Raw genomic sequence first — 27,096 nt, 5'->3', positions numbered from 1 at the left:
GGATAGATAGCCTGCTTAGGGCAACCACAACTCTGAAAACTGTATTAGGTATCCTAAAGTAAAAAAAAAAGTTAATAATTTTATTTAAGAAAATAAACCGACCAATAACAAAAAAGACACGTAGTGGAAAGGCTAAGAGCAAAGTATCTTTGCACCTCTATGCACGCATACCCTTTCTCTTAAGACCATTTCTAATATATTTCTCTATTTTTGTTCCAATATATTTTTTAAAATAGAGATCTCCAAATATAGAGTAAATATAGATGAATGTTATTTTTTACTCTATAAATAGAGGCAAAAATAGCAATTTTTATATTAAAAGCAAAAATAAAAATGGTTAAAATGATTTTGATTCTAAATGTTATTATAAAGATAAAAAAATAAAAATGGATTGGAGATGATCTAATGGTCTATTTTTCAATACCTTTTATTGGTTTAATTTTAAGATACTAAAACACTAGTTGGAGGCGGTCTTACTATATTATGGAGCGGTTAGCCCCGGGCCCATTCCAGTTCTTTTTCTATTTTCCATATATTTTGCTTTTTATTAACATATACATATTAGATTTAAATTTAAATAGTGTTATAAAATGTAATAATATTAGATATTTTCACAAAACCTCAAGAAAGTTGTTAATTTTTTTTTTTTAAATGTATTTCATAATAGTTAAAATATTAATAATTCTAGAGTTTGTCCGAAAACCCATAATCATGTTGAGCCAGCCGATAGTGGATCTTGGTTGGTTTCAGAACACGTCTAATCTTGAATACAATTGTTTTGAGTGTCAGGTTTCCATCTAAAAGACTCCTGAAACTGAAACCTTCATGCTTGTCTTGTCAGAGGCTCTGATGCTCCAGCATATCCACTATACAATCAGCCTTCTTGCCTCATATGTCATATAGTAGAGAGACTGTATACTTCTCAATGACCAAGCTGTTTGTGGGAATGTTTTTAAGATATTGAAAAGCTTGTCAGGGTCTCGCTCTGATTCCAGCAAGACAAGAGCAGGTTCCTCATTGTCAAAACCAGCTTTATGGAGGAATGTTCACACACAGTTATCACACTAATTGCTTCATGTCTGATCAAACAAAAGCAGTATCTAACAACTAACAATAAAATATTTGATCGAGAGAGAAGTGATTCAACAAATGACATTCTGGTGAGAGTGAGAAAATCAGAACGTGTGGGTGGATGGAGCAAATCAAAACTCAGAAGGAGGTTTCAATCTAATGAGACGCTTGATCCTGTCTTTGTCGGTGTTCTCAAGAAGTCCGTTCCAAACGATTTCATCAAGACACAAACAAATCCTTCCATATTTGTCCAAAAACACTCGCTCGGTTGGAGGTTTCCCGCATATGTCTTTCACAGCCCCTGTAATGATAAAGATGGCTTCTGCCACTGCAAGAAGAAGATTCAACAAACTCTGAATGAATCGCTTCTTATTATCAGCTCAGAGAGAGAGAGAGAGAAAAAAAGAGAGGCTTACAAGCAAGTTCATCGTACTCGTCTTTGCCAACGAGGAAGATGCTAACATCCCCTAGCATTGTGTACACGATATAAACCGACCTGCACAAACAATCTAATTACACTTGCATAGCTCGAAAATGGTTACAAGAAAGAGTAGATGAATGTACTTGTGGCAAGCGACGAGGAGCTCCTCGTTTTTAACACCTTTGAGATTCTCAGCTCCCAACTTAACCAAGAAAGATCGCCACGTCAGGCGTTCCTCAGCTGGCACTCCATTGAACCTGTCAACAAGATCAATGCTTCTAATAATCTGTCATCAATGGAGCAAAGCAAGCCAATAAAATTAAAGATCAGACAAATGAACCAAATAACCCTATTCGATCCATTAACAAGAAGATCAAGAGCTTTTAGGGTAAAAGCTCGATTTTTTAATTCGAACCTTTCGATCAAAACGTTCCCTACGGAATTAGCGAACAACACAGCAAGGATCATGATCCCCCTCCCCTCTTCTGCGACATTCCTTTCTCTGCTTTCTTCTTCGTCTCCTACTTGAAATATCGACAAGGGCCTTTTCGTCAATTCGCAGTTCGAATCCTGTAAAAGTTAATTATTCGTGGATTCCAATTATTCACAAAGTCGTCCTCCAGAGTCCAGTGCTTTATAATTTTTCACCCCAACTAATTTTTTTTTTTTTTATAATCTAAGGTTTCCCGCTTCGCGAGTCATTCTCTGGCTCCGGTCAAGCAGCGGTCCACTTTATCCAAGAGGGCATTAACCTGGGCCGAGGCCCGGTCAGGCAGCGGGCCGAAGCCCAGTCAAACAGCGGACCGAAGCTTAGTACCACTAATAATGACATAGAAGAACAGTTCGCTTCTGGCTGGCGTCGAACCTGGAAACATAACAATTGACCTCCAAAACTCTAACAAGTAGAGCTACCTCATTCATCCCGTCAGCCCAACTAATTCTTGTAACACTTAAAATAACCACTTTGTGTCTGTATGTGATATGAATATATCATATCACCCATCTTTCTTGTTAATTTGTTTTTCTTTTTTTTTAAAAAATGGTAGATGCATAATGAAGTAGAAACACTAGTTGGATGTAGACTAGTAGATATGACTCGATAGTTAATTATATGAGGAAAGTAAGGTATTGATACTGGTTGACAAAAAAAAAGGTGTTGATACTTAGGTCATCTGGAACAGAACCTTAAAACACCATTTTAGTGTAGTTTTTACACTAAAATCATTTCTAATCTAACTGTAAAAATTATACCATTTTTGTATAACACTATAATTTTACATCAAATTTAGTGCAATACTTTTTTTTGTGTGATACTTTTCACCATACTAAAATACTATTCAATATACTAAAACACTATTCATTTATTTTATTAATAAAATATACAATTAAATAATGATAAATAAAAAGATAAATACATATAATATTATAAAATAACTTTTAATGTGAAGTTAAATGTTATGGTTGGAGAAGAACTCTTTTTAGTGCTAAAACTACTACTACAATAATGTGGTTTGGATACAAAAATAGTGTTATGGGTTGGAGATGATCTTAAGATAAGAAAATGTCAATATCAATGGTGATTCAAAGGTAATGTTTAATTGTTTCAGATCTATCAAGAGAAAGTAGACACCACCACTTTCCTTTCTTGTTTACCTTCATTGTTATTCATTTTCGCTATTTTTTTTTTCATTTTTGCTACTTATATCCTTTTTATATTATTTGAGAATCACTATTATTACATAATCTTGCCTTCATGTGTGATTAACCAAAATGACATTACTTAAGTGTCATTCTTAGAGTCATTTTCATAGCCTTATATAAAATACTCTTCTTTTTCACTAGATTAATTACATAAAATACCATTACTCATCCAACTTTGGTGTGACCATAATAAGAATGATACAAGTTCGTTATTGGTTGGTATGTATACTGTCAGTAAACCTTTATTAAAAATATAGAAATTCAAACCATTTAAAGAGTCCCCGTGACTATTTAGGTTTGTGTATACAGATTAAAAAATATTTAGTTTTAGATAAATACATTATTAACTATACACTAACCACATTTCAATCAATAAATAAATAAAATAACATATAAAAGTAATAATTTTTTTTGAAATTATAAAACAATACTTATTTTGAAACAAAAAATTTTACTCTATAATGACAACTAAATTGAAACGGAAAGAGTAGTAATTATTATGTTAGCTTTTATAGTTAGGTAGTACATATATCCATACATACAACGTGGTTAAATGTATATTTATAAGTGTAAATATAGTGTATATATATATAGGTTCTATATGAAATATTTCAAAATCATAAACATAGGAGTTTCATTTGGTCTGTTTTTAAAGTTATTAATTATTATGTTAGTTTTTATAGTTAGGTAGCACATATTCAAACAAACAATGTAGTTAAATTTATATTTATAAGTGTAAATATAGTATATATAGTTCTACTATAGTAATATAAAGATTATGCTCCCAGGAACGTTTCCTCAAGGCAGGCAACAAAAGTCAAACTCCCGTCTAACCACCGCTTCTACCAGCTCGCTCCGCCGCGTTCCGTATACCTCCACTGTTAACTACTTTCCGGCGAAGCTCTAATCACCAAGTTTTCGTCTCCCTGGAGCTCGGGCTTTCTCCCTACGGTCTCAAAATTGGTTTCTAATGGGCCAAGTGTTGCAGATCTGGTTTGGAAGAATGCTACCGACAAAAGATGACTTTAAAGCTCTGACCCTGTTGTGGTTGAGCCTTTAAAGCTTCTCAGCTCCTTGTGAATCTTTACTGTCGAGTACAGTTTTACCTCACCACTGAGGGCTTTTACCCAGAAATTGGAATTTAATATAAGTTACAACAGCTCCTTACAGCAGTACAAGTGGACCTCCTCTTCTTTTGTCTCGACATGGCTTATCGTAACTCGAGGATGGATAAAGGAAAATGGATCCCCAACCCACCAAACCCCACAAGAAGGCCACCAGTGAAAATCCCACAAGTAAACACTGCAGCGCTCATTGAAGAACACAAGCTGACGCTCATTGGCAGAGTTACTAATCCAGCGATACAAAAAATAAGAGCACTAGTGGACTTCTTTCTACAGCACTGGAAGGTTAAGGGTTCCTTCACCGGCAGAGACTTGGGACCCAACATGTTTCAATTTAAATTTGAAATGGAGCAAGACTTACCATCAGTCCTCTCTGAAGCTCCCTACCACTATAAGAGGTGGATGATAATCCTCCAAAAGTAGGAACTCATTGTCTCTGATCACTTCCCAGCGCTAATCCCATTCTGGATCACAATTCATGGGATCCCACTCCACTACTGGACAGATGTAGCCCTTGAAGCCATTGGACTTGAATTGGGCCCTGTGGAAAACGTTGACGTAGAGCGTGGAAGAATCAGAGTGATGATCAACGGACTTAAACCGCTAGAGATGTTCCTTGACATCAGCCTCTCAGGGGAAATAAAGCAAGTGGAGCTGGAGTATGAAGACTTAGGAAAACACTGCTTTGCGTGCTTTTCACTCTCACATGAGAAAGAACAATGTCCAGTGATCCGCTCTCCTGCTAACCCTCACTCCTCTGCTCCCTTGAGGATGGGAATATCTCAAACCAGAACACTTGACAGGCTAGACGCTGACAAAAGAAAACAAGATGCAAAAAGTCAAGCGAGGTCTAACTTCACTAGACCATCAAACTGGGACCAAGGGGGGAAGATGCATTGGCAGAGTAACTCCTCCCACTCTTTTGACTGGAACCAAGAGCGACAATTCAGATACGACTATGGGGCGAGAAAGGATCCTAATCATACGAGTGGAGCCCCAGTTGAAAGCAACCCACCGCGTAAGCCTGCAAAGGCAAGACTCTCCTTCACTCGGGAGAATTCTTCTGCTTCCTTTAAAGAATCTCATTCCTGACAAACCCCCCAAGGTCAAAGATCAGAGTGGAGACGAGCGACTAGCGGGTCAGAGAGAGGAGCTACTCCAAAATCTCTACAGACCATAGTCTCCCATACACCATCCCCTAGACCACAGCGTGAAGAAAACTCAAACATCAGGATGGCAACTCCAGAATCCAGACACAAATCTGGAAATGATAGTGCTCCTTCCCAGGAGAGAAGGTCTGCTCTAGACCGTCTGTCTCTCCCACTGGAAAGAGTTCCTCTGCTCCAAGACGGAGTTGCAAATGAAAAATTGTGACGACTCCAAGAAGTCGAAATTCAAATGCTGGAAGACGTAATTTCCCCGAATTTTTCAAAAGGACCAGACATTCCTTCTGGCTCAAGAAATCTAAATCAAACGACAGAGGAGCAGTACGATCCATCTCAAGACAGATCTCCGACAAGATCGTTGAGTGAGGACAGACTACATGTATCTCTGAGACTTGGGCCCCTTTACCCGGTTTCTGAAGATGGTACTGCAACTATTGAGACCAGAAGAGGAGCAAAAGCTGGTAAAGCTACCACTTCGAAGCCGAGTGCCTCTAGAAAGAGAACAGGGCGCACAGAGAAAGTATCTCGCAGCCCTGCTCAGGGTGTAAGTGTTAAAAGAAGGAGAGTCACTAAAGGCCAGAACTCTCCAAAGAGAAGAACGCCAGTGGATCCTAAAAAGAGCACTGCAGGGACTGCTACTTCCTCAAAAGCTCAACCAACGATCAAACTAATCCCGGCATCTAGGAAGAAAGGAATGGATTTTCGGTCCGGTCCTCCTCCTCTTCCTTAGTCAATCTGAGCTGGAACTGTCAGGGAATGGGGAGCGACCTGACAGTTCGTCGACTCCGGGAGTTTAGGACAAAAAAAACTCACCGGACATCATGTTCCTCATGGAGACAAAGCAGAAAGATGAAGAAGTGTACAAGATATATAGGGGATCATACTTCACAAACCACTTCACAGTCCCTCCGGAGGGGCTTAGCGGTGGGCTTGCACTTTCATGGAAGGACACTGTCCAACTAGAAGTTCTGTACTCATCTGCTAATGTAATAGACACAAAAATCGTCTGCAATAAAAAAACTTTTCATGTGTCATACATCTACGGTGCACCAAACAGAGAAGACAGACCTCGTTTTTGGGAGACAATGTCAGACATAGGGGCGAGGCGAATCACACCGTGGCTTCTCACAGGTGACTTTAACGATTTGCTGGATAACTCCGAGAAGGAGGGTGGCCCTTTGCGGTGGGAGGGATCCTTCCTGGCTTTCCGCAACTTTGTCTCGCAAAACGGATTGTGGGATCTCCAATTCTCCGGAAACTCACTGTCTTGGAGGGGAACGAGATATACACATTTTATCCAATCCCGCCTTGATAGAGCCATGGCAAATGTGGACTGGATGGAGCTTTTCCCAGCGGCTCGTAATGAATACTTGAGCTTTGAGGGGTCGGATCATAGGCCGTTACTGACACATTTTGATGATCATCTCAAGAAGAAAAAAGGCATGTTTCACTATGACCGAAGATTGAGTGAGAAACCAGAAATTCGAACTTTGGTGGAAACGACCTGGAATGCCTCAACTACTGACTCGGTCTTAACAAAAATCTGTCAAGTGCGACAGAAGCTGGTTGAATGGGCGAAGCAACAAACTGCAGAGAGCAAAGACCATATCCTGAAGCACAGAGCCCTACTGGAACAAGAGCTGACTAAAAGGATCCCTGACCAGGAGCAAATTGAGACTCTGAAGTAGACTTTAAGCAAAGCTTATGCAGAAGAAGAAGACTTCTGGAGACAGAGAAGCAGGATTCAATGGTTAAATGGGGGAGACAGAAATTCAAGTTTCTTCCATGCTGTAACCAGAGGAAGAAGAGCATGTAACAAATTCACCAGTATAGAAGATGAAGAGGGGAGAGCGTTTTATACAGAGAACCAGATTGCAAGAGTGTTCTCTCTCTTCTATCAGAAGCTGTTCACAACAGGGAACTCGGATGCCAGCGAGGTGGTTAACGAGGCTCTCGCACCCGTTGTCACAGAGGAGATGAATGCAACTCTTATCGAAATCCCTGATAAGGCAGAAGTGACAGCATCAGTTTTCTCCATAAACCCCTGGAAAGCTCCAGGCCCCGATGGCTTCTCTGCGGGCTTTTACCAAGCGTTCTGGGATGTGGTTGGGGATGATGTATATCGAGATGTCAGAGCTTTCTTTGAGACTAGCTACCTGCATCCTCGCCAGAATGAAACCCACATCCGTCTCATACCGAAAAACACAGGGGCAAAACGAGTCTCGGATTACAGACCGATTGCATTGTGCAATACCCACTACAAAATCATAGCAAAGATCATATCAAAGAGACTAAAGCCTCTACTACACTCAGTGATCTCTCCTTACCAATCTGCCTTTGTACCGGGAAGGGCGATATCGGACAACGTGTTGATCACGCATGAGATCATGCATTACCTGAGGAAATCAGAAGCGAAAAAACATGTGTCAATGGCAGTGAAGACTGACATGAGTAAGGCTTACGATAGAATCGAGTGGAGCTTTTTGGAAAAAGTTCTTCAAAGAATGGGATTCCACGAGACCTTGAAGGGCTGGATAATGGAGTGCGTATCATCGGTCTCTTACTCATATCTCATAAATGGTGGACCGCAAGGCAACGTCATACCCTCGAGAGGGCTTAGGCAAGGAGATCCCCTCTCAGCGTACCTATTTATCTTGTGCACAGAAGTTCTTTCCGGGATCTGCAAACAGGCACAGATAAAAGGAACTCTCCCGGGGGTGAAGGTAGCGCGGAACTGCCCACCAATAAATCATCTACTCTTTGCCGACGACACCATGTTCTTTGGGAAGTCAAATGCGGCTAGTTGTTCTGCTCTGCTCTCGATTCTGGATAGATACGAGAAGGCATCGGGACAGTGTATTAATCGGGGCAAATCAGCTATCACCTTCTCGTCAAAAACAAAACCGGAGTGTAGGACAAGAGTGAAGGCAGTGCTGAACATGAGTAATGAGGGAGGTATTGGAAAGTATCTCGGGCTTCCGGAACACTTTGGACGAAAGAAACGAGACATCTTCTCCTCTATAGTGGATCGTATAAAGCAACGAGCTCACGGGTGGACAACCAGATTTCTCTCAGGTGCAGGAAAGATGGTGCTTCTCAAAGCGGTGCTGGCCGCTATGCCCACCTATGCAATGTCTTGTTTCAAGCTTCCCATGTCTTTGTGTAAGCAGATTCAAGCAGTATTGATTAGATTTTGGTGGGATGTAAAACCGGAAATCAGGAAAATGTGTTGGATAGCTTGGGAGAAGCTGACACTTCTGAAGAGTGATGGGGGCCTTGGCTTTCGAGAAATAGAAGTGTTCAACGATGCTCTCCTGGCTAAGCACGCATGGCGACTTCTCAAAGACCCTAACTCTCTACTGAGACAGACGCTGTTAAACAAATATTGCACAGATCGGGATCTTCTAAGCTGCTCGGCACCGAACTCCGCCTCTCATGGATGGAGAGGCATCTTGGCTGGAAGAGAAGTGTTAAAGAAAGGCCTAGGCTGGGCAATAGGGAATGGAACATCCATTAATGTTTGAAACGAGAGCTGGCTCTCAACGTCCAAACAACTCTGCCCTATAGGTCCAACCACTCTACAAGCGATGGAGCTGAAAGTGAGTAATCTCATAATGCCTGGTTCGGCAGATTGGAATGCCGAGCTGATTAAGCTCCATCTCCCTCAGTATGAGGATCACATCATGAAACTCACGCCAAGCGCCCTTGAGATGGATGATGAACATGTGTGGCTCTTTGATAAATCAGGGAACTACACGACTAAATCTGGGTATGCAATAGCGAAGAGGAGTACTTGCAATCACACTGACCAGTTCAACTGGAATAAGTGCGTCTGGAACGTTAAGACTTCACCAAAGTTAAAGCACTTCCTCTGGAAACTAAAGTCCAATGCCCTTGGTGTGGGAGAAAATTTGCTAAAACGTGGAATGCAAGTAGATGGAAGATGCGAAAGGTGCGGAGCGATGGAGTCAGTCCACCATGTGATGATAGCTTGCCCTTTTGCGCAGAGAGTGTGGAGCTTAGCTCAAATGGTGAAAACTCCATCAACAACTTCCTCCATGGGGGAGGCTCTGACGGCATGTGAAAGGTTAACTAACCTCCCCCCCCCCCCCCACAGGTCTTTTCTCTCCCTTATACCCTTGGATATTCTGGGTGTTGTGGACTAGTAGGAATCAACTGTTGTTCGAAGATAAGTCTTTCTTAGAATCAGAAGTGATGTTAAAAGCAATTAAGGCGGCCAAAGAATGGCAAAACGCTCTCCAAGCTACAAAAACATCCCCTGTTTCGCTTAAAGACTTGAGTAACTCGAACATGACGCCACGGTTTCCGGAGAATGCCCTTCGCCTTTACTCGGATGCAGCTTGGAACAGCTCATCGCTTGCTGGTTGTTTTGGCTGGGCTATCTCGAACGAAGCGGGTGATACACTCTTCGAAGGACAATCTGCAAAACGGATAGTTGCCTCTGTTTTAACTGCAGAAGCACTGGCGTTAATGGCGGGCCTCTCCATGGCTGCTGCAGCAGGTTTAAAGGATGTGGTCTGTTTCTCAGACTCTCGACATATGATTGATATTATCACAGGAAACAAGTTTGTGATTGAGTTTAAAGGAATTCTCCATGACCTCAGCGTGTTGAGTCTTTCCTTTTCATCTATCTCCTTTCGTTTTGTTTCCCGTAGTTGTAATGAACAGGCTGATAGGCTTACAAAGAATGCTCTGTTTATATTTTCAACCAATCCTTCATGGATTGGAGACTCTGTAGCTTAAGTTTTATGTAATGAGAGAAGCGATTTGAACAAAACAAAAAAATAGTTCTACTATAGTAATGACCCGTAACGTGATTTTAGATCTTATTAATTATTGATTTTTTGGTCAAATTCTCTTTTAATACAATAATTTTTGAATATATGGTAAGTAGATATTACAATAATTCCTAACTTTACGCATTTGAGTTAATACATGATGTACTGATGTGGTTTCTTGTGGACCATATAATGATTTGAATATGTTTTAAGGAGTGTACGTATACTTACTTCCACTAATTTAGGTATATTAATTTCAAAAATAATTGAAGTTTATACGGGGATAAATATCTTTCACACTAACCTTTTTCACATCAAAACCTTACTTAGAGGGGTGTATTGAATCTGAAATTTGAAGTGATTTGATTTTTAATGAGTTTTGAAATGATTGCAGGAGAATTGGAGAATTTGATGTGACTTTTGTTAAAACACTCTAAAATCTCATATAACTAAGGAACTCCCCTCAAACACTCTAGAAACACTTAAAGTATTCTAAAATCTCTAACTTAAATTTTGTTCAATAACAGTGGATTTCAGAGTGTTTTATAAAATGTCAAATTCAATAACACTGGATTTTAAAGTGTTTTTCAAAATTCACATTTGAATAACAGTGGATTTGTCATTTTAATACAAATCACTTAAAACCCTTAGTTGAATACAGCTCCCTTAATCTTTGCTCTCTATATATATATATATATATATAGTGAAAGACACCTTCTTATCACAATTCACACTCATAGACATATCAATACTCGAGTTTATTCTAGAATAACAATGGCGGGCTTTCTTTTCGTTGCTGATTTGAAATCATTCAAAAAAAACAATAAAAAAATATAGAAGTGAAAATCATACGGGTTTTGAAATAGTATATTTGTTGCTGGTGGTATATATAACCATTAAAATGGTTTTCAATGATTCTAACGTGAGTTTTTATTTTGACATAAAACAAATAAATTCAGTATGCTTCTCGTCAAATAAACACCGCAAATATAACTGAATTATAAATTAATATAGTCAAATGTTAATGTCTATGAACTGAGGGAATGCATGTTCAACATATACCTCTACAAAGGAAGATGAACACAATGGTCCATTTTACTGATTTCACTGTTTTATGTCCTTTTGGCCCAATAAATGTACAACAACAGTATTATTTAACACATATTTAAATTTCTGAATCACTATTATGTAATAAATAAAAATTTAAATTCTAATAAACATATTTTATACAACACAAAATTTTTATTCATAAGTTTAAAATAAAGATATTACTTTGCACATGGCACGAATTACTACATAGTGTATGTTATAACCATTTTCTTCTTTGATAACTAATAACAAACTCGTGATTTTGGGAAAAGGAAAAAGATGTTAAATTATTTAGGTTTCAAATGGTAACGCGCAGAACAACTATGGACAAGTGAGGAGTGGTTGTAATAATAACGAAAACATATAAATATATAGGTATATTTAAAGATTTTTGTCACTATTCACTACGGTGCAGCGTGGGACGGTTCCTCACGCCTTAGTATGAACTGGTTAAGTGCAAGTTTAAAGTGAAAAGAGGACAAGTCATAAAGATGAGCCCAAACAAGTACCAACAAGCGACTGTTGAAGTGGAAGTTTATGCTACTCAATAGCCTAATTCGTTATGGCTTTGTACTATATAAAAGTGAAAGAATCCTAACTTTTATCATTTCTTATTTTATTTTTAACACTTCTACCTTTTTTCTATGCATCATGATTTAATTGATGTATTCGGTAAAAACCAAATTAAGTTAACTAACTCGTCCTCAATTTTCCTGTTTTTTTTTTGGTAAAATGTTAAATAAATTTTCCCGTTTTTTTGGTGTAAATGTGAAGAATATTATAGTACAACACTTAAAAATTCTTTTTTTTTTGAGCAACTGGGTAATTTTCTATTAATACAGGCCTAAAACAGTTTAGAACTGGGCCCAAATAAAGAGTTTTGAAGACAAACAAGACTTAGAGAGCAGATCCGCAGGTCCATTAGAGGCCCGTGGAATAAATGAAAAACAACAGAATGGAAAAGAGCAGATAGACGCTTCGACATCTGAAAGCACTCCGAAGAGATCCGTCGGTCGTCGGGAAGCGGTGATGGCTTGAACAAGCCCTTTGCAATCTGATCGAAGCCAGATATTGGTGAAATCGAGTGAAGAGGCGTGGGATAGAGCATCTCTGATGTGCCGTGAATCAGCAGCAGAAATAAATCGAGAAAGTTTGGCTTTTGGGCTTGAGTTTTAAACTAGATGGGCTTGACGATTTATGAAAATATGTTTATGAACATGATTCAGCCCAATGAAAGAATGGCCCAACAAGAAAATACAAGCTATGGTTGAATAATATATCAATCTGACGGCAATGCAGAGACGGTCGACCATGCGGAAGTACGAGATCAACCGAAGAGTTATTCACTCCAAATCGTCCAACTTTGGTCAAGTCATCATTTCTTGGTCAATTCAAAGTCTTTGGTCAAGTCTTCATTGTTTTCATAAATTGCTAAATTCTATGTTGACTAGCCTTTTGTATTCCAACCTTTTGTATTTCTTGCCTATTATATAAAGGCCATTTGATCAATGAAATAAAATAAGTTTTGAGTGTTTATTTTTGGAACCTTGAGAGGGTATCTCACTTTTCTTGTTCTTGGTGTGGTTAGCTCCAAGTAACACTCTCTTTCTCGTTGGACCGGTGCGTCACATCCGGCAACAGATCGAGTTTGCTTCCTTGTCGGACCTGTGAGTCATATCAGGCGACAATCAAGCACCTCTGGTAGTATCATTGGGCCTTCCGCAACCCTTTGTGTCACCGTTCAATCCATCAGTTCTCTTCGGAGTTCACCTCTGGTAGTATCATTGGGCCTTCCGCAATCCTTTGTGTCACCGTTCATCCCACCAGTTCTCTATCCTTCCGGATCAGAGTCCATATCAACCTTACCGAAAGAGTGATCCCGATTTTGGTTCTATCAAGTGGTATCAGAGCCACTCAACCGGTACTATCTGTTCATTTTTCTCATCTTTCCATCTTCTTCATCCATCTTCTACCTTTCATCTTCTTTTCTAAAAAAAAAAAAAAAGAGTTCTACGAAAAGCCAAGAGATCATTATATCTGAAGCTAAAGAAAGACAGATTTGAGGGCAAATCTTTTTAAAGAAGGAGGGAATGATGTGCCGTGAATCAGCAGCAGAAATAAATCGAGAAAGTTTGGCTTTTGGGCTTGAGTTTTAAACTAGATGGGCTTGACGATTTATGAAAATATGTTTATGAACATGATTCAGCCCAATGAAAGAATGGCCCAACAAGAAAATACAAGCTATGGTCGAATAATATATCAATCTGACGGCAATGCAGAGACGGTCGACCATGCGGAAGTACGAGATCAACCGAAGAGTTATTCACTCCAAATCGTCCAACTTTGGTCAAGTCATCATTTCTTGGTCAATTCAAAGTCTTTGGTCAAGTCTTCATTGTTTTCATAAATTGCTAAATTCTATGTTGACTAGCCTTTTGTATTCCAACTTTTTGTATTTCTTGCCTATTATATAAAGGCCATTTGATCAATGAAATAAAATAAGTTTTGAGTGTTTATTTTTGGAACCTTGAGAGGGTATCTCACTTTTCTTGTTCTTGGTGTGGTTAGCTCCAAGTAACACTCTCTTTCTCGTTGGACCGGTGCGTCACATCCGGCAACAGATCGAGTTTGCTTCCTTGTCGGACCTGTGAGTCATATCAGGCGACAATCAAGCACCTCTGGTAGTATCATTGGGCCTTCCGCAACCCTTTGTGTCACCGTTCAATCCATCAGTTCTCTTCGGAGTTCACCTCTGGTAGTATCATTGGGCCTTCCGCAATCCTTTGTGTCACCGTTCATCCCACCAGTTCTCTATCCTTCCGGATCAGAGTCCATATCAACCTTACCGAAAGAGTGATCCCGATTTTGGTTCTATCAAGTGGTATCAGAGCCACTCAACCGGTACTATCTGTTCATTTTTCTCATCTTTCCATCTTCTTCATCCATCTTCTACCTTTCATCTTCTTTTCTAAAAAAAAAAAAAAAGAGTTCTACGAAAAGCCAAGAGATCATTATATCTGAAGCTAAAGAAAGACAGATTTGAGGGCAAATCTTTTTAAAGAAGGAGGGAATGATGTGCCGTGAATCAGCAGCAGAAATAAATCGAGAAAGTTTGGCTTTTGGGCTTGAGTTTTAAACTAGATGGGCTTGACGATTTATGAAAATATGTTTATGAACATGATTCAGCCCAATGAAAGAATGGCCCAACAAGAAAATACAAGCTATGGTCGAATAATATATCAATCTGACGGCAATGCAGAGACGGTCGACCATGCGGAAGTACGAGATCAACCGAAGAGTTATTCACTCCAAATCGTCCAACTTTGGTCAAGTCATCATTTCTTGGTCAATTCAAAGTCTTTGGTCAAGTCTTCATTGTTTTCATAAATTGCTAAATTCTATGTTGACTAGCCTTTTGTATTCCAACCTTTTGTATTTCTTGCCTATTATATAAAGGTCATTTGATCAATGAAATAAAATAAGTTTTGAGTGTTTATTTTTGGAACCTTGAGAGGGTATCTCACTTTTCTTGTTCTTGGTGTGGTTAGCTCCAAGTAACACTCTCTTTCTCGTTGGACCGGTGCGTCACATCCGGCAACAGATCGAGTTTGCTTCCTTGTCGGACCTGTGAGTCATATCAGGCGACAATCAAGCACCTCTGGTAGTATCATTGGGCCTTCCGCAACCCTTTGTGTCACCGTTCAATCCATCAGTTCTCTTCGGAGTTCACCTCTGGTAGTATCATTGGGCCTTCCGCAATCCTTTGTGTCACCGTTCATCCCACCAGTTCTCTATCCTTCCGGATCAGAGTCCATATCAACCTTACCGAAAGAGTGATCCCGATTTTGGTTCTATCAAGTGGTATCAGAGCCACTCAACCGGTACTATCTGTTCATTTTTCTCATCTTTCCATCTTCTTCATCCATCTTCTACCTTTCATCTTCTTTTCTAAAAAAAAAAAAAAAGAGTTCTACGAAAAGCCAAGAGATCATTATATCTGAAGCTAAAGAAAGACAGATTTGAGGGCAAATCTTTTTAAAGAAGGAGGGAATGATGTGCCGTGAATCAGCAGCAGAAATAAATCGAGAAAGTTTGGCTTTTGGGCTTGAGTTTTAAACTAGATGGGCTTGACGATTTATGAAAATATGTTTATGAACATGATTCAGCCCAATGAAAGAATGGCCCAACAAGAAAATACAAGCTATGGTCGAATAATATATCAATCTGACGGCAATGCAGAGACGGTCGACCATGCGGAAGTACGAGATCAACCGAAGAGTTATTCACTCCAAATCGTCCAACTTTGGTCAAGTCATCATTTCTTGGTCAATTCAAAGTCTTTGGTCAAGTCTTCATTGTTTTCATAAATTGCTAAATTCTATGTTGACTAGCCTTTTGTATTCCAACCTTTTGTATTTCTTGCCTATTATATAAAGGCCATTTGATCAATGAAATAAAATAAGTTTTGAGTGTTTATTTTTGGAACCTTGAGAGGGTATCTCACTTTTCTTGTTCTTGGTGTGGTTAGCTCCAAGTAACACTCTCTTTCTCGTTGGACCGGTGCGTCACATCCGGCAACAGATCGAGTTTGCTTCCTTGTCGGACCTGTGAGTCATATCAGGCGACAATCAAGCACCTCTGGTAGTATCATTGGGCCTTCCGCAACCCTTTGTGTCACCGTTCAATCCATCAGTTCTCTTCGGAGTTCACCTCTGGTAGTATCATTGGGCCTTCCGCAATCCTTTGTGTCACCGTTCATCCCACCAGTTCTCTATCCTTCCGGATCAGAGTCCATATCAACCTTACCGAAAGAGTGATCCCGATTTTGGTTCTATCAAGTGGTATCAGAGCCACTCAACCGGTACTATCTGTTCATTTTTCTCATCTTTCCATCTTCTTCATCCATCTTCTACCTTTCATCTTCTTTTCTAAAAAAAAAAAAAAAGAGTTCTACGAAAAGCCAAGAGATCATTATATCTGAAGCTAAAGAAAGACAGATTTGAGGGCAAATCTTTTTAAAGAAGGAGGGAATGATGTGCCGTGAATCAGCAGCAGAAATAAATCGAGAAAGTTTGGCTTTTGGGCTTGAGTTTTAAACTAGATGGGCTTGACGATTTATGAAAATATGTTTATGAACATGATTCAGCCCAATGAAAGAATGGCCCAACAAGAAAATACAAGCTATGGTCGAATAATATATCAATCTGACGGCAATGCAGAGACGGTCGACCATGCGGAAGTACGAGATCAACCGAAGAGTTATTCACTCCAAATCGTCCAACTTTGGTCAAGTCATCATTTCTTGGTCAATTCAAAGTCTTTGGTCAAGTCTTCATTGTTTTCATAAATTGCTAAATTCTATGTTGACTAGCCTTTTGTATTCCAACCTTTTGTATTTCTTGCCTATTATATAAAGGCCATTTGATCAATGAAATAAAATAAGTTTTGAGTGTTTATTTTTGGAACCTTGAGAGGGTATCTCACTTTTCTTGTTCTTGGTGTGGTTAGCTCCAAGTAACACTCTCTTTCTCGTTGGACCGGTGCGTCACATCCGGCAACAGATCGAGTTTGCTTCCTTGTCGGACCTGTGAGTCATATCAGGCGACAATCAAGCACCTCTGGTAGTATCATTGGGCCTTCCGCAACCCTTTGTGTCACCGTTCAATCCATCAGTTCTCTTCGGAGTTCACCTCTGGTAGTATCATTGGGCCTTCCGCAATCCTTTGTGTCACCGTTCATCCCACCAGTTCTCTATCCTTCCGGATCAGAGTCCATATCAACCTTACCGAAAGAGTGATCCCGATTTTGGTTCTATCAAGTGGTATCAGAGCCACTCAACCGGTACTATCTGTTCATTTTTCTCATCTTTCCATCTTCTTCATCCATCTTCTACCTTTCATCTTCTTTTCTAAAAAAAAAAAAAAAGAGTTCTACGAAAAGCCAAGAGATCATTATATCTGAAGCTAAAGAAAGACAGATTTGAGGGCAAATCTTTTTAAAGAAGGAGGGAATGATGTGCCGTGAATCAGCAGCAGAAATAAATCGAGAAAGTTTGGCTTTTGGGCTTGAGTTTTAAACTAGATGGGCTTGACGATTTATGAAAATATGTTTATGAACATGATTCAGCCCAATGAAAGAATGGCCCAACAAGAAAATACAAGCTATGGTCGAATAATATATCAATCTGACGGCAATGCAGAGACGGTCGACCATGCGGAAGTACGAGATCAACCGAAGAGTTATTCACTCCAAATCGTCCAACTTTGGTCAAGTCATCATTTCTTGGTCAATTCAAAGTCTTTGGTCAAGTCTTCATTGTTTTCATAAATTGCTAAATTCTATGTTGACTAGCCTTTTGTATTCCAACCTTTTGTATTTCTTGCCTATTATATAAAGGCCATTTGATCAATGAAATAAAATAAGTTTTGAGTGTTTATTTTTGGAACCTTGAGAGGGTATCTCACTTTTCTTGTTCTTGGTGTGGTTAGCTCCAAGTAACACTCTCTTTCTCGTTGGACCGGTGCGTCACATCCGGCAACAGATCGAGTTTGCTTCCTTGTCGGACCTGTGAGTCATATCAGGCGACAATCAAGCACCTCTGGTAGTATCATTGGGCCTTCCGCAACCCTTTGTGTCACCGTTCAATCCATCAGTTCTCTTCGGAGTTCACCTCTGGTAGTATCATTGGGCCTTCCGCAATCCTTTGTGTCACCGTTCATCCCACCAGTTCTCTATCCTTCCGGATCAGAGTCCATATCAACCTTACCGAAAGAGTGATCCCGATTTTGGTTCTATCAATCTCTGATCGCCATAGCCGTTGGAAGCGGGAGCCTCTTGTGATCTCGTTTGAAGCTCCATCAGTGAAGATCCATGCAAGGCCAGCTTCTCTGGTAGTAGGATTCCATGCGGCGTCCGTGTTGCAGTAAATTGTGTTCGGTGGAGGCTCCAGCAGAGGCGGCGGTTCAGACGGATGTTGTTGTGGTTGCGGTAGAGCCGATTGGGTCTGTTCCCACTCTCTCTGAGATGCGATTGCTTTTGAGATCGTTTCCTCTGGCGATGAAGTCCTGTTATGGAAGAGGAGTTGATTGCGACATGTCCATAAACCCCAACATAGCCACGGGAATAGATTGGTCGTGATTCCTGATGGGGGCAGGTTGACACTTAAAAATTCAATCATTAACGTTGCTATCTACTTCTAAGGTTCAATATGATTGGTTATCCAAAAAGAAAATTTGCTTATGATGAAGCGTACACATTTGGTTCGACAACAAACAAAGATAGGTCGTTGATTTGGAAGTTTAAGGATTCAATCATAGTCTTGATCTTCAAGGTCACAATAAGACGTTGATATATATTCTATAAATAAAAGATAGTACGTGCTGATGTTGGCGCATGATTTATGAATTATTTGCAAAAATAAAACTCAAATGAAAGATACGTCTATGATCAACCAAATTCCTTTGGTTTAGTTAATGCACTTTCCTCTCTTGGTTAGACAATGAACGTTTTGTAATTTATAGCGGCTAGATGAATAGCCGTTTTGTCTGTGGTAAGCATCTTTTTTTACAGTTCACGCGAAAATATCGATCTTCTCTATAGAATACAGGTATTGCAGTTTATAAAGTTACCATCATTACTTACTCATCTTGAGTTCATGATTCATTTGATGGTCCAGTGATTCTTAAATCATACGTACTATTCCGAATGTAACTAGCTCAAAATTCTACAAAAAAACACTAAAATCTGAATGCATGTGTTTGTGGGGGAATGGGGATACATGATACATTAACAAACCTAATTTAACCAACTATCCAATTTCCCTGTATTATTGGCCCTTACATTGATGAAGGGAAATAAACTCATTAACAACATAATATAGAAGTAGTTTATCTCACATACAAATTTAATTAGAAAGTGTAGTCTGATTTAACCAGGAGAACAAATTCACTTGCTACAAATTGCATGTGCTCTTGTAATAAATTTGTTGTGTACTATGCAAGACCGGATCTAAGCATAGGCAAATGAAACATTGGTCTCCCCCCCCCCCCCTCCCCCCAAAAAAAAATTTTGGAGGGTTTTCACATAAGTATCGATCCCCAAATTAAAAAAAAAAATTACTAAAGTTCTTTAAAAAATGTTTCAAACCCCCAAATTATCATATCTGGCTCTGGTATTATGTAACATCATTGTATTTTATTTTGTTTTTATTTAATTGTAACTATAAGCCTACCAGATAATGCAAATTAAAGGAAAAGGGTTCCTGGTTTGAAGTTACAAATACGAATACTTTATTGGACACAAAATGAGGACACAATATATAACACATGTAAATATAAGGGATAATTTGCAAAATACCCTATTTAAGATTTGAAATTTGAAAAATATACTACATTTTTTTTTCTTTTTGAAAACTATACTTTCTTTAATGTGAATTTACTGTTTTACTCAAATAAAATATTTCAGTAATTAAGATAAAATTTGAAATTAATAAGAATATTATAATTGTTTATATTTTAAGATAAATATGGATGTTTGAGATAAATATGTTTTTATAAAATTGATAAATAATGATATTAAGAAGAGAAGTAAATGGATGAATGCGCCTACGAACTACGCCACCGTCGAAGATCTCAAGAAAATCTCCACGACCGCAGCTTCAGTCATTAACGGCGGCGGAAAGAAATCAATCGGCGGCGGAGGAAGGAGGAGAAATTCAGTCGGTGGTGGTGGTGGCCGGACTATTCTAGGTTACAGACAAACTTAATTTTTTTTTTGTGAAACAACGAACGTAATGTCTTAATCTAACTTTTTTGGTTCCTACGATTTGATTTGTTTATAGGTTTTGATTGATAAAGACTGAATCTTTTTTCCTATGATTTGATTCGGTGATTGATAATATTGTTACAAGCATTGATCATATGATTCATAACGTTTAATAGTGAATTACACAAATACTAAAGTAGATCCATAACTAACTCTCCTACCAAACACATAACGATCTCACACGCAATCTCTGATCCAACCCCAAACAAATGGGTTTCAAGAACCATCCATTTCTCCATCTCAATCCTCACAACTTCATCCATCTCAACTCGTGACAATGCTGTAATTTTTTTTTTTTTGAAAATATATTAGGAATTGAAAAATATTAAGATTGGACAATTTGGTACATTTATGTATATATAAGTGTATTTTTCAAAAAATTAAAAAGGAAGGTGTAGTTTTCAAATTATAATCTTATTGGAGTGTATTTTTCCAAATTTTCCCTAAATATAAACACTCTATATAAATATTAGGGTATAATTTGTAATTATGGCTGTAAATCAGCGATATAATATAGGTTTATAGTATATATAAGCAAATATTATTTAGTTTGTATTGAGAAGCTCCTCTATCATTTGCAAAGCAACCTTCTCTTCCTCGTCCATTGTTCCTTCTTCTCTGCCGCCGCCAACCTCAGTGGCCAGACCAAGATTGTCTAGTGAAGCTTTTCCAGTAGGCTCCTGGGAAGAGCCGGTGGGGCCAAGCTCCACCGTCATGACCCAACTAGAATCAGAATTGGAACCGGCGCGTTTCTGCCAAACACCAATGTCGGAGCTGTTCGGGTCAAGACGGAGGCAGGTGAGAGATGGCGAAGGAGACTTGCAGCATTTCCTCAGTTTGGCGCTGAGGATGGAAGAGAGGGATGAAGATGGTGAAGATAAGGATGAGGATGCAGAGGCTGAAACGTTGGTTTTACTCTCAGACGTGTCTCCGGTGTTGTTGTTGTTGACGGGGAAGTTGGTCTTGGCGTTGCGGCCACTCATTAAAACAGCGGCCTCGTCGTAGGCTCTTGCTGCCTCCTCCGCAGTCTCAAACGTCCCCAGCCAAATTCTCCTTTTCCTTTTTTTTTTTCATTTATCATATAGTCCGTATAAGCAATAAGTTAACCAAATTTAAAAAGCTTAAACTATAGATACTAAAACGGAGTTCATGTGCTAGCTAGAGAGAGGAAAGCATGAATATATAAGTTCGTGTGTGTGTGTGTGTTTGGTTGTGTACTTGAATGCATTAGGGAAATAAATGAACAACACATAAAAAATGGTAAGAAAGAAGAATGGTACAAGAGAGGATGACGAATCTCAGCGACCCAAGAACCCCAATGGCGTTGCCTGACACCTCTGAACTTCTTCGTATGTACCATTCTTACTTACTCTCTGTTCTTTGTCAGAGAGAAGAGTAAGAATTCTTGATGACGAGTAATACATGCATGATGAATGTTTGGTAAATGGTGATGTTGGATATTTATATATAGGTTAAATTTTGGTGGATGAAAAGGGTTGTACTTGTTCTTACTCTTATTACATTTTATGTACCCTCGCTATTCTATAAGAGAGAGAAGGATAGAAGGAAAGAGAGAGAGCGTGTGAGAATTTAGTTGGAGTTGTTGGTACCGAGTGATTGCTAATGTTAAGAGATGGCTATAATTAAGGATAAAACGATTTAAATTTCAAAGGTTGGATTGTATATATGTAGGAAAGGCACAAGTAATACAAGCATCACATGGCCGTGTATATTGTTTTTAGCATAGCTACGTACATCCTATTCAGTTACCCACATCATATATATAGCTAGGTACGTACTACGCCTCTCTCCGTTTAATATGATGTCTGCTTATATTTGTATACAACTTCATACGTACGTAGCCTTTTGTGCTCACCATTATTTGCAATTTTTTATGATTAAGGTGGAGCGGCAACTAATGGTATATTATCAATGGGTTTTCACTCACTATTCTATCTCACAAATTCAAAAACAAAATAAAGTAAAAGAATCTCAAATGTGTAGATACCCTATCGAAAATATCTTAAAATATCTCAAATATCTTATTTGAAATGCTTTGGATGGAATATCTAAACATTTTAGATAATCATTTATTTTATTTTTTGTTTGAATTTATGAGATATTAGTGGTGAGAACCCATTGATAATGTTGCTCTAAGACCAGACATCATTATATATTAATTTTTTTAATACATACTAGTATGTTTGTTAACAACCAACACTAACAATCGTCCAAAATTAGCAACAACACATGAAATTCCCTGCATCTAATTAATGTAAATAATATACCTAAATGTTATATATCAATCTAGCTATAAGCCGTAGTTAGGTTGTAAGTGTGAGTAAACTTTAAGTTTTAATATTTTAGAAGATTAATATCCGAAAATAGATTGCCACAATATTGCCACATTAAGCTAAATATCATGTAACAAACGCTGGGAAAAGTGGTTGTTCACTCGCGATCAAATATAACACATGCGATATATACAAATCACAAGAACAAGTTAAAAGTAAATAAAGGACAAAAATAAAGAAAGGGTGGTCCATATACAATATGTATATTGAGCAATTAATTAGTAGAAGGTTTCGTCAAAGATATTCAATTGATTACAAGAACTTCTGCCTAAGCCCTAACGCTGTCTAGGTGTCAATCTCATATCTATTTCGTTTGATTTTTTTTTTTTTTGAGCAAACATCTTTAACCTAATGTATGCTTATACTTAAATATAGATAATATAGTATTATACATTTTTGTTTCTTTGGTGCTAATATGGTTATGCGTTGCTGGTTATCATTTAGATATAGGGTCCCTACTTCCATGAGTCCGCTACCTGTTATTTCATCATTACAGTCTCTTCATTAATTCTCGTATTTTTTGGATCTTGCATGTGATTTTTTTTCCAATTATATATGCCTTTTATAAATAAAAAAACTTTGTTGTCAAGTTGTATGGTTATTTATAGAGTGATGCACTTTTTGATCATACTGTAATATCGATTAATTGGATATATTAGTAAAATCATGAATCCCTCGGCTGAAATTTTCGGAAGTAAGACCCATCTTTGTTGCTATATGCATAACAGATCCTTGTTAAATTTTACCCGGATTATATATAATATATATATATATATATATATATTAAGTTGGATTTTTTTTTTCTTCAAAAAAATCAAAAGAGTGTGTTTCGTGATGGCATCTCACGACCTTATATCAAATTATTTTTCTGTATTTTGTTCTTCTCTTTAATAGTAAAGAATTCCATTTACAGCTAATTGAATGTTAATCATTTCTCTCAGTTTGTTGTTCCAATCTCCTATGTACTTTGTGCATGATCGACGGCAACACAAAAAAGTATATTACTCAAGTGGTAAAGAATTTATCCTTATCGCCTTGCTCTTCAAACGATTGCCGTGGAAACCACCGTAGAAAAAGAGTATCGAAGACAAAGAGTCTCAAGATAATGGTATTAATGGACAATCTCACAATCGTAATCAGAAATTGTCCATGGTGATGCAATCACAAAGGTATTTAATGCTTTTGAAAAATTATAGTTCAAGATATTTATGGGTGGTTTTTCACTGCAGATGCAATTTTTTGGTTGTATAGAGATGTTTTTATAATAGTTGAAAAATTGGCAGTTTCCTTTGCTATTTCTTTTGAGAGAATCAATAGATTGGATTTCTTTTTAAACAATATCTGAAAATCCTATTTGGAATCTGGCTAATATTATACAACAAAGAAATCTACAAAAATAATTTGGAATTTCATAGAAAAAATGGTATCCAAATGCAGATGGTGTTACATAAGGAGAAAGTAGATGGTTTGGAAGAAGCTTCATCAGATCTAAATCTTTGTGTTTTAATGTTTTACTAGATTTTGACCCGCCCTTAAAAGGGCGGGTATATATTTTGTTTTGTAATTTTTTTAGAAATTTAAGTTTTATATTTGTAGTTTTTAGTTATTTTTTGTACTTTTTAATGTATAATATTTTAATATAATTAATAAAAAAATTTAATCTATTCTATTAATTAGCATCATGATTCATGACCAATTGATAAAAAGTTAGATCCAACTATTTTTATTTATATTACCTACTTAAAAATAAATCATATTTTATAACAGTAACCACCTTTATTAATCAATACATATCTCCTATCCAGAATTCTCTGACCCATTTCTTTCTAATACAACCGGGTTGTGTTTTTCCTTTTGTCAATATTCAACCCTTTTTCTGTTTAATTCAGCCCAAATGCTATTCAATAATTTCAACCTATTTTCGAATTTCGACCTTTTAATTGATGAATATAACATCTTATATCATGTAATAAATTTATACAGTTACATTATTGACATAGTATAATGATGTTTTGAGTATTCTTTACAGTATCAGGTAATGCGTATAAAATGTTTTTTATATTATATCTGTTTTATATTTGTTAATAAATAACAATAAAACATTTATTGTAATTTCACTATCCGCCCTTTTAAAGACGGATCATAATTTAGAAACGCGTATATAGTTGATCATTGTTAATCTAATAACTCAATGACCCAAAAGTAATCAAATTCAACATCTAGACTGTGTTATAAAAACATTAAATAAACCATAGTTCCTTTCCATTAATTTGTATAGTGAAAATAATATTTATTAAAGTATAGTATCAATATTATTGTTTTAAAATGATATAATTTTTATTTATTGAACTTCGTAAGGTAGTTGACAGTTTGTAGTATGGAAAATAGTGAATCGGTAATATTTTGAAATTAATGGGTGGCTTTATAAAATGTACATACATCTTAGAAATAGTTACAGAATTATTTTATTAGTAAGAATATTTAGTGGAAGTGAATTTATCTGATGGATCAGATAAAATAAAAAATATTCACCTAACATTTATAACCATGTATTACGTAAGGATCCGAAAATATTGGAACAAAGGTGGAAGTTAAAAAGCTATTTCATTAAAGTGGTTACATTTATCTACATAATTGTTTAAATGCATTATATTTTAAGTTGGACATAACCCCATATCAATTGGACATGTTGAAGAATTAATAGTATTGATAATTTTAGTGTTGCATTTAGTTGTAATTCTATTATTTTTTTACTCTTGTAACTTTACATTTTATTTAAATAAAATAGTTGTTAAAAAAAAATCTTATGGAACACGAAAATCACGTGGTTGAATTTTTTCTGAAACGTCAAAAGAATTGAGGATCATATTTGACAAGAGGTAAAGAAGTGTACCAAATGGTCCAGGTGGGAGAAAAGATTCGTAACGGAGAATTCTACGTAGTCGCTTATGTCACTCACATCCAGATAAACAAACTGTGGGCAGATGAAACTAACATGGGCCTACTAATTTGGGCCATAACGTTATCCATATAAAATACACGTACACAATTTAGGTTTTAACAGTAATTGGCGCTAAGGACAGAAATAGATATGGTCTGGGTAATTGCTCGCTAACGTCGTTCGAAACCACCAAAATTGTCACCCAACACACTCGAGGAAAAAACAAAAACAAAAACAATGACCGTTTCTTTCTTCTGTTATAGAACCGATCAACGGTCTATCGATTTACCAAATTGAAAACGTGTTTGTTTGGTTTGGTGCCATCTCCATAAAATGTTCTCTTTTGTTCTTGATTCAACAACAAAGGAGAAGTTGAATCCGTCGCTCATCATAATATGTCGTACTCAAGAGACACCAAGAGTTAGTGTTCATCTCACACGTTTCGTTGGGCATACATGACGATGAGTACTGGTCCAAGAGGTTCCAAACCCGCGAGGGAAATCTTCCTGACGTCATCATCTCTCTCCTTCCCTTCTTTCTCTTCCTCTTGTGCGTCGTCCTCTGACGACGACGATGATGCGGTAGAGATAAATATGGAAGCATCCCCAACATCTTCTGGTGAGGAAGACCAGAAAGGGACGCTGTTGAAAGCTTCTTCAGGAGGCTCTGAAATGTCTTGTCTGACTCATGTCACGATGCAACCAGCTCCATCTCCTCCCTCGAAGTCCCGACCAGGGTCGCCTTACGACCCCAAGAGAATCCCAGCATCGGTGTTTGGCAAGAAGACTAAGGATTCGAACTGGAGTGACGAGTCATTGTTTAGTCTGAGGATGTCCAACTATGACGCATTTCGTAAAAGCAATCTAATGCCTGAAGAGTTCTTAGCATACTCACCTTCTTTAAAAGTCAAGTCTGAGGATGCAGAAGAGGGGGAGGCGATGAAAAAGAAAAAGACATCGGTTGAGGAGACTAATAATAAGATTCATCGAGAAATGTCTTTATCACCAACTCCTTCAGCATACTCATACCCCAGCAGTTTTGCTCAGTTATACCAAGCGCCGCCGTCTACCAAAGCTCAACAATCTATTCCCCCTCCTGTCAGCGAGAAAAAGAACAAGAAGAGGAGAAAGAAAACAAGAAAGAACAAGAAGGAGAAAAAGAATAATAACAAGTGTTGTTGTTCCATATGCTCTTGGTTGTTTTCAGGGTTTTCAAAGTGCAAATACTGCTGCTGCTGCTGCTGCTGTAAATGACTTTTCCTTCTTCTTCTTTGAAGCAGCTTCTTGATAAGCCATCATGATACTCAAAGAGTTAGACATCTAATCTACAGAAAAAACGAATCCTAACTCTATGCAAATGTATTCTTCTTACAGAAAAATGGCTCCACTTTTTTTTCTCCTATGCTTGATCTTGATTCCAGCTTATTTTATTTATTCATATATAATGATAAAAGATTATAATAAATTCTGAGTAAAAGTTTTTTATTTTTTTTTGCTAAAAAATTCCGAGTGAAAGTTGACAAGTTGCATGTAACGTTGGAATTATTATGAAAGGCATGGAAAATCCACACATGCAATTATCATTTTTGAATTTTTTTTGAATTATCA

The 27,096-nt window shown here is 37.6% G+C and overlaps 2 protein-coding genes across 3 annotated transcripts; both read right to left on the bottom strand.

Moving 5' to 3' along the window:
- Nucleotides 1-1,017: 1,017 nt before the first annotated feature.
- On the bottom strand, nt 1,018-2,062 carry LOC108809229 (uncharacterized). Its single transcript, XM_018581375.2, has 4 exons — nt 1,908-2,062; nt 1,636-1,749; nt 1,488-1,567; nt 1,018-1,399 (listed from the first exon to the last, which is right to left on the bottom strand). The coding sequence occupies exons 1-4, from the start codon at nt 1,958-1,960 to the stop codon at nt 1,203-1,205; spliced, it is 444 nt and encodes a 147-aa protein (XP_018436877.1). The 5' UTR covers nt 1,961-2,062; the 3' UTR covers nt 1,018-1,202.
- Nucleotides 2,063-20,250: 18,188 nt separating this feature from the next.
- LOC130495948 (ethylene-responsive transcription factor WIN1-like) lies at nt 20,251-21,890 on the bottom strand. Of its 2 annotated transcripts, XM_056987615.1 has the most exons (3): nt 21,475-21,890; nt 20,782-21,253; nt 20,251-20,474 (listed from the first exon to the last, which is right to left on the bottom strand). In XM_056987615.1, the coding sequence occupies exons 1-3, from the start codon at nt 21,552-21,554 to the stop codon at nt 20,442-20,444; spliced, it is 585 nt and encodes a 194-aa protein (XP_056843595.1). In that variant the 5' UTR covers nt 21,555-21,890; the 3' UTR covers nt 20,251-20,441. The 2 variants fall into 2 exon arrangements, with proteins under 2 accessions (XP_056843595.1, XP_056843594.1); XM_056987614.1 differs by lacking the exon at nt 20,251-20,474 and having other exon boundaries at nt 20,534-21,253; nt 21,475-21,884.
- Nucleotides 21,891-27,096: the final 5,206 nt, after the last annotated feature.

Source organism: Raphanus sativus, chromosome 6 (assembly GCF_000801105.2).
Source record: "Raphanus sativus cultivar WK10039 chromosome 6, ASM80110v3, whole genome shotgun sequence".
Classification (NCBI taxonomy): domain Eukaryota; kingdom Viridiplantae; phylum Streptophyta; class Magnoliopsida; order Brassicales; family Brassicaceae; genus Raphanus; species Raphanus sativus.
The sequence above is the reverse complement of the archived record's forward strand: the minus strand, read 5'-3'. Positions and strand labels throughout refer to the sequence as shown.